General features: G+C 37.6%; 1 protein-coding gene across 1 annotated transcript; it reads right to left on the reverse strand.

The window, feature by feature from the left end:
- Positions 1–459: 459 nt before the first annotated feature.
- On the reverse strand, positions 460–3,303 carry LOC140144709 (toll-like receptor 2 type-2). The gene has a single exon (XM_072166520.1). The coding sequence runs from the start codon at positions 3,301–3,303 to the stop codon at positions 460–462; it is 2,844 nt and encodes a 947-aa protein (XP_072022621.1).
- Between the last annotated feature and the right edge of the window lie 5,327 nt (positions 3,304–8,630).

Consider the following 8,630-nt stretch of genomic DNA (forward strand, 5'->3'; position numbering starts at 1 on the left):
ATTAAGCTGATGCGCTGTTCAAAATATTTACATTAAAATTAAAACATTGAAAACATTGACTACATTGAATATTAATGTTGTGCTCTTGTGATTTTGTATAATCATAAAATGCCCGAGTGGAAGTGGCAACGTCAGGATTTTTTTTGGTGGGGGGGGGGGGCTTGGGGGCAAAGTGAATTTCAGTTGGGGAACCAACAAATTTTGCACAAAATTGCTGCAAAAAGTGGAAATGTTGGTAGTTTTGGGTTTTTGCCTTAAAAGTGCGTGGGGAATGGGGGGGAATTGACTGTCCCTCGTATATTTGTATTGTCTGACATTTGGAATGCTGTTCTTTCAAAGCTTAACTTCATTTTATGATCAGAAAACAAGGATGAGCACTTGCAACTTGGTTTTTATGATTATGTAAAAGGTAATTTAACAAAACTGTGTATACTATTCATAATATGTATGTAAAGGAAATTAATTAGCAAAGCGGCGGTCTAGTGGCACAGGCCTCTTAAGTTCCTCTCGAAGGCGTCTCCAAAACAAATATTGTCCATATCCATCACCTGGCCATTTTAGACACTGCACTTTACAGAGTAATTGTCTAAACAACAGAGTCTTTCTATTATCTGGAATCTCTTCCAGGATGATAAGAATCATCACATTGCGATTCTCTTCCAGGACTCTATAATGTGCCAACTCTAGTTCTTTATTACACCAATTGTCTTCAAAAAATTGTGGTGAGAGTATAACAAGAACCTTGCGGCTTCTTTGCATGTGAAGAGATATTTCAACTAACTTTATTCTTCCAATGCGCATGTCCCGACACCTTAGGAAAAGTCTGAAAGGTTCCTCTCCTTGCTCGATATTGGGTAGAAGCTCCCCATGTACCCAATCATCAGCACTTTCTTCATGGTAAGGAACGTAGGCATCATATCGAGGAATTCCATTCTCATCATCATCAATACGTTCTTGGTCATTTACAAGGAAGTATTGTTGGTTTCTCCTTCTGTTGAACAGCAGGAAAAATCTGTACTTAATGTGCCACCAATAATGCACTGTCAAAATGATAATCAGAAGCAGAACTATAGCGCAAGTAATACTGATTGAAATGTACTTCCCGATGTGGGATTCACAATCTAAATGTATCTCTGTGATACTGAATCCCTTTGCTGAATCAGGTGAAAAGCATTGGTAATGACCATGTGACTGAAGAAGTTGAACCACATTATCAGTTATTATCCAGTTTCTAAATGGCTCCACATTGCAATCACATTGAAATCTAATGTTCCTTAAATCCAATGTGCTCATAAAAGGATGATTAGATTGGGAAAGCATTGCTTTGGGGATTGTATTTATAAAGTTTCCACGGAGAAACAATGTTCGTATGTTGCTCAAGGACTCAAGGGAGCTTATTGATGTCAGTCTGTTATAGCTTAAATCCAGATATTCAAGACCAAACCAAATAGATACTTTTTCCATGACTCTAATGTAATTGTCACTTAGATCCAGATATGTTAGGTTGCTGAAAAATTTCCCAAGAAATTCAATTTCCACTATGCCATTGCTACTCATGTAAAGATATTTTAAGTTAGGGGTTTTCAAGGCATTCAGAAATACCTCATAACCAGAATCCACACTGCTTATCAAATTAAGGTACAGCTCATGTAAAACAGGCAGGTGCATTTCAGCAGCATCTGGATTTAACAAATTGCATTCTGTGAGAATTAAAGTGACAAGATGAGGACAGGTGCAATTTGTTTGATAAAAGTCAACTGAGTTTGCACTAACATCAAGAGATTCCAGCTGTGTGGCAACCTGACATATATCTGGAGATATTTTCACATCTTTTTGGTAACCCATGTTAAGTGTTTTTAAATTAGGCAGAGAGCACGCCCAGTGTAATGTTTTATCATCACCCTCAAACTCATTTTGTGATAAGTCTATATATTGAAGAGATGATATGTTACATAATCGATGCCAGAAAATGGAAAAATTGCCACTTAATTTACCAAATGATAGATCTAACATGGTTAAAGAGTTATAGCTACTGAATATATCCAGGACACCAGATGAAAATATATCAGTTCTGGCATCTTCTAATTTTAATTCATGTAAACTTCTTAATCCTCTGAAGGCAGACCATGTGAGATAAGTGAGTTGACCTATATTTAAAACTTGTAAATCAATAAACCATTCAAAAGCCGCACCTTCCACTGAAAAAATATGAGCAGATAATGTAAACACCTGCAAGGATGCTTTCCAATTACCCCATGATGCAAATGTTGTTGAATTTAAGTAAACTTTCTGTGATGCTGAAATGAGCAATTTTAGGGTTAGGTTTTGAAGAGGTGAATCTAGTGAGTTCAAAGCCTCCATGGCTGGATATATGTCATCTTCAACAGTAAGGGTTAGATTAGTGAGATTACTTAGTACCTCAAATGCTGGAAGACTGGTACTTAAAGAAGCCTGACGAAATGCAAGAAATGTCAAAGGAATCACTTTGCTACATTTATGACTTGCATTAAATGATGAACAAAACATGATATCAGAACAGGATCCACCAACTGAGATGTCAAGGTGTTGTAGATTGTGTAATCCAATAAACAGGTTGCCAAGATTATCACAGTCATAGATATTATTTCTAGTGATGTAGAGTTCACGTAATGATGAAAGTTGAGCTAGAGGGGTACCAGTAATAGTATCAGACCCATCAGTAAATGACATCTTCAGAATTTGTAATTTTTCCAATCCCACAAGTGATGAAGTACTAAGACTTGTTACATTTTGCCAACTAAGATTAAGTGTCTGCAGTGAGGTAAGATCTTGAAAAGGGGAACCTGATAAAGGCTTTAATGCGTTCACATACAATAGCGCAGCCAGGTCCAAAAATGTAAGCTTATTGAGTGTGCTGAAGGCCTTGTCACTTACAAATGATAGCTTATTGTTACTCAAATCCAGAGTTAACAATTCATTAAGTCCAATAAATGCACCATCATGCAATACTGAAATATGGTTGCTTGATAGATCCAAATGCTGCAACTTTCCGAGCCTATGAAACACACCATCAGCGATACTATTGAGTTTATTCTCACTTAGATCAAGTGAAATTATAGAAGCTGCATGATGTAATGGTGGAATACAGACTAGGTCTCTCCAGCTACAATCCATATTGGTATAATTCCACATTTTACAAGCGACATTTCCTTGTGAATAACATGTCTCTTCTCTTGGTTGTCCATGTACGGGCTGAATACAAACAGAATATAAGACCTGATACACAAGAATAGTATACACACACTGTAATTGTATCAAAGCCATTGTAGAGTATGGAAAATCAAATGTCTTACAGTTATACAGCGCAAAATAACAATAAATGGGTAAATTGTTTGAAACTTAATTTCTTTCACTGATTAGTACCAAACTCTGTACGAAATAGGGGCTATGCCATTTGAAATCCATACACCCTCTATTGGAAATCATGACTTTAATCTACCACACAGGGGGGTAGATTCCAAATGGAGTCACCCATTAAGATAACCCACACTGAACTGAAAAATATACTGAAACTGAACTCCATTTGAAATTAAACTCCCTGTGTGGAAGATTAAGGTAATTTCTTCCATAGGGGGGTGTGGATTTTACCTGGAATATCTTAATGTTATTACACCATTATCAACTAGGATTTCCCGTTGTGTACATACAAGGTTGCCACAATTTCTCAGGCAAATTGTACTTTACATATTGCAGTTAGGGTAGAATGAAATTTTAAACGGGCAATGATATTATGGATCGCAAAATAATGCTTTTTAAACGTTGTATGTAGCACAAATTTGCATTTCACTTTGAAAGTTGAATTGCAAAAGTTATAATGCAGAATGGAAATTGGACTGTGGTGGTTTTATTTGAGGTCTGCATGCACAAATCCGGCCTTTACAATATTGTAAAGGAGCCCAATCCTGTGGGTAGGATGTAGATTGGCAATTCTGATGAGGAAATGTTTCTATTGGCTCATGATGTACTTTACTACTCTTGATTCCTGATTTTAGAAAATACATTACTAATGTTTTGGGGTTTAAAAAGATATCCTGTTTTGCTAAATAAAACAGCTCAATCATAATATAGTTGGAACTGTCAATAAAAAGTCAGATTTTAATTCTTTGTGAATATTTGAAATTAAGAGCCAAAAAGCGTGTGTTTTTAAGGTGTTTTTGTATGCTGTTACAATCAAGCATAAAGATCTTTTACCCCCAAATGAAATAAGGCACATTTTACTCAAAAGTTTTTGCTGGCATATCCGTCAGGAGTATCTCCATTTATTTGTAAACCAGACTTGGATTTAACATCCAATAAAATACGGACCCAAAGGGTACCGCCCAATACATCAAACTTGGCTTAACTTTTCAAGAGAAAATTTCTCAAGAGAAGTTTACATACATTTATTGAGTCAATCCTTTAATATAAATTCCTTTGAAAAGTGCATATACATTAATCCTACTTTCCTGAAGCCGGAAACATTCAGGAAAGTAATCTGATATTTGACATATTTCGCTCAACTTCTCATGCACTATTTCTCAAATTTATTAGTTACTAATTATTACTATTTGTAAACACTTATGCAATTACCTATGGTGATCCAATTATTTTCATATAATTGGATTCAAGATAAAATTTGTGGCCCTGTCCCTTTTTTACCGCCACAATTTTTGACCTGGATAGTCTTACTTTCCCCGTAAATACAGAGTCTGTTCCCATCTACACACACGTCCGCTCACCCGTAAGACTACGGGCCCTCCCGGGAATTTCCCGAGCCAATTCCTAAATTACTCACCCGTACGATACGGGGCCCTCCCGGTAATTTCGAGCTCATGCCTACATTACTTATCCGTAAAGTACGGAGCCTCTCCGGAATAAAGTGTGGCCCAACTCTCACAGCGAAGTTAACCCAACTTAATTCCTTGTATAAGATACGGGCCCTCCAGGGGATTTTCCCGGGCCCTTTTGCACACACACAAGTGTGGCCCAATCTTCTCTTATCATAGAGAAGTTAACCAAAATTAATTCCTTGAAAGTTACATAAATGAATGCAATGAAGAAATGAATGAATGAATGAAAATGAATGAGTTGAATATGAGTTAATTCCTTGTACAATACATAAATGCATGAAAGAAATGAATGAATGAAAATGAATTAATGAATGAATATGGGGCCCTCCAGGGTATTACCCCGAGCCCTTTTGCACACACGCAAGTGTGGCCCCACTTCTTGTGTCTCAAAGAAGTTAACACAAATTCCTCGTAAGATACGGGGCCCTCCCGGGAATTTCCTTGGCCCTTTTGCTCACATGCAAGTGTAGCCCAACTTCTCTTTTTGCAGAAGTTAACCCAAATTAATTCCTCGTAAGATACGGGGCCCTCCAGGGAATTTCCATGGCCCTTTGCACACACACACAAGTGTGGCCCAACTCTTCTTCTTGCAGAGAAGTTAACCCAAATTAATTTCTTGTAAGATACAGGGCCCTCCAGGGTATTCTCGAGCCCTTTCCACACTCGGCAAGTGTGGCCCGACTTCTTAAAAAGAAGTTAACAGCAATGTATTAACCGGCTAGCTACAGAGCCCTTTTTAAAGGGATTTCCTGAACGCCTAGATCTGTATATCCAAATGCGCCTAACCTCTCCAAGAGAAGTTAAAATGTGCACTTCTTGAATCCTCTCCCTTGGTCAGCTACCGCCCTCTTCCTGGTAATTTGCCCATGCCCCGTAGCTACCATTAAAATGCAGACTGCAATACCCCTTAGGTCTATGTACCTCTATATCCCGTCTTTATATGGAAGCCTTCCTAGCCAACTACTGCTCCTAAGTAACTGTCCACAAAGGTATTGAATACTGGGATATGACCTAATTTTTTGGGTGTGGTGGGTGGGAAAATTTTCTTCACATTGGAGACCAAACCTACTCCTTTCCATGACAGATAGCAAATGTGCCTAATCCCTGACCAACTGGGCAGTATCACAAGGCTATTGACCACTTCCCATTGGCTACTTCAAACAATAGTCACTAAACCCATTGGCTCTTGCATAAAGCCATTACTATGCAACCAATCAATAAATCAATCATATTGATTTGTCCAAGCACAAGCTTGGACCAGGGTTAGTCTATTTCACAGGGGGTAAATTTGTTTATTGTATAGATACAATAAACTTTATTACCCCCAATGAAATAAGGCACATTTTACTCAAAAGTTTTTGCTGGCATATCCGTCAGGAGTATCTCCATTTATTTGTAAACCAGACTTGGATTTAACATCCAATAAAATACGGACCCAAAGGGTACCGCCCAATACATCAAACTTGGCTTAACTTTTCAAGAGAAAATTTCTCAAGAGAAGTTTACATACATTTATTGAGTCAATCCTTTAATATAAATTCCTTTGAAAAGTGCATATACATTAATCCTACTTTCCTGAAGCCGGAAACATTCAGGAAAGTAATCTGGATATTTGACATATTTCGTTCAACTTCTCATGCACTATTTCTCAAATTTATTAGTTACTTAATTATTACTATTTGTAAACACTTATGCAATTACCTATGGTGATCCAATTATTTTCATATAATTGGATTCAAGATAAAATTTGTGGCCCTGTCCCTTTTTTACCGCCAAACAAATTTATGGCACAGAAATTTGCCCAACCCCCCCCCCTTTTTTTTTTTTTTTTTTTCAATTGTGATTTATGAACCCTAGCTATCCCTTTTGACAGCTTAATTCCCCAGGCTTATTAACACCGGGTAAACCCTTACAGAAATCACTTGAAAATGTGCACCCTTGATGTCATTGACAAACACAAGGATATTTGAGATTTAATGTATCTCAAATTTTACAAGACACCTTAAAACAAGACACCTTTTGTGTATAAGGAAGAGGTACAAGCTGCACACAGTATATATATTGCCGACTAATAGCCAAACCTGTGCCTATTTTTGTTTGTGCACCGAGTTTATCCTCCCCCTATGTACAACATGTACTATACTTGTACATAGGCTTACTTATTAAGGCCTTGGGCCTAAGAAAAACAATCTTGGTAGCAGCGGGCTACGAAAACTCGAAAACTCCTCTATTTAAAAGTATTTTTGGGAGAAAAAATTGAGAACGTAGGATGACCCCTGGCTTACTACCCCATGGCACCCTGGTGATTGAATTCCTCCTATTATGAAACAACACCCATGCAATTTCCCACCCTTGAACATTGATACATGCTGGTGACTTAAAGGCGTGCGCGACAGCTTATCCTAAGCTTCCACTGACGCCCCGACCTGAGCCAGTGCGATCCACCCTGATGACATAACAAGCAAAATGCTGTTTTCGTCAATTCGCAGAAGGCACTCAAATGGATATATTTGTATTCACTAATTAATTAGCTGGGCAAATATTTCCAAATGTGCCCAGTACTACTACTGCCCAGGAAGTGCAGTGAAGTAAATTAACTCCATAACACAGTGATCGTTGTAAGGGCGTGCTCAATGTATATAATAAACGATAGAAACGGCAAGAACATACTAGCGAGATTGCTACTTGCAGTGCCTAACTCAATAATTAAAACCAATATGGCAACTTTGCTTTGGCTGCCAACTTCGTGCCAAGCCAACCCATTTTGCATACCAGTATCTATGCCCATCAGTACTACTGCCCAGGAAATGAAGTAAAGTAAATTGACTCCATAACAGTGATCGTTGTAAGGGCGTAGAAGCTCGTAGAGCACTCACTGTATATAGTCATATAATAAACGATAGAAATGACATGAACATACTAGCGAGTTAGGCTACCTGCGGTGCCTAACTCAATAATTACACACAATATGGCAACTTTGCTTTGGCTGCCAAGCCAATGCATTTGGCATGTACCAGTATCGATATATTATCTATCATTTGTTCCCAGAGAATGAGATTATCGGCCATTGTAACGATATAATTAATGGCATTCAATGGTCATATATATTGCTCAGACAACATCATATCATTGGCAAGCTAATATTTTGAGAATGAAAATAAGACTTAAAATTTATATTCTGCAAAAAAACCCAACTTAAGTGATGAGTTCATTCGAACGAGACAGATTTGACCTAGAAAGAGGTTGACGTCATGAAATGACTGTGCCTGCTTTGCCAAAAGGGACTTATAAACATTCTCAATGCACATAATGTATACTGTTGTTCACAGACAAAACCTAGCATATAAATCGTGTTAAGTCCACAAACTTGTGTACCTGATTTCCCTGTGCAATATTGCAATGCTATAGTTATTATAGTTTCAGTTGGATGAAATATTACAAAGCAAACGCATAGTAACCATACTGTGTGAGGCTTTGTTTCCTAAATGAGAACAAAATAGTCTGCATATTATTATGCAGCATTGTTATGGTAAATATTAGTACAACTCATTGTTGCAGCAACCATGTTGCTAATGTCAAACTTGTCAAAGTGATTGTGATTGTGTTACACAAGTATTAAATGAGAGCATGATATAGTGTCCGCTTCATTTACTTACGTCGTCAGCCGGCTACCTTGAAAATTAATTTCGCTTCAAACGGGGGACGAACACGTACGAACTTCACCCACACAATTTCTCTTTTTTCAGGAGAAACATGCATAAA

This window comes from Amphiura filiformis, unplaced genomic scaffold (genome assembly GCF_039555335.1).
Source record: "Amphiura filiformis unplaced genomic scaffold, Afil_fr2py scaffold_74, whole genome shotgun sequence".
Taxonomy (NCBI): domain Eukaryota; kingdom Metazoa; phylum Echinodermata; class Ophiuroidea; order Amphilepidida; family Amphiuridae; genus Amphiura; species Amphiura filiformis.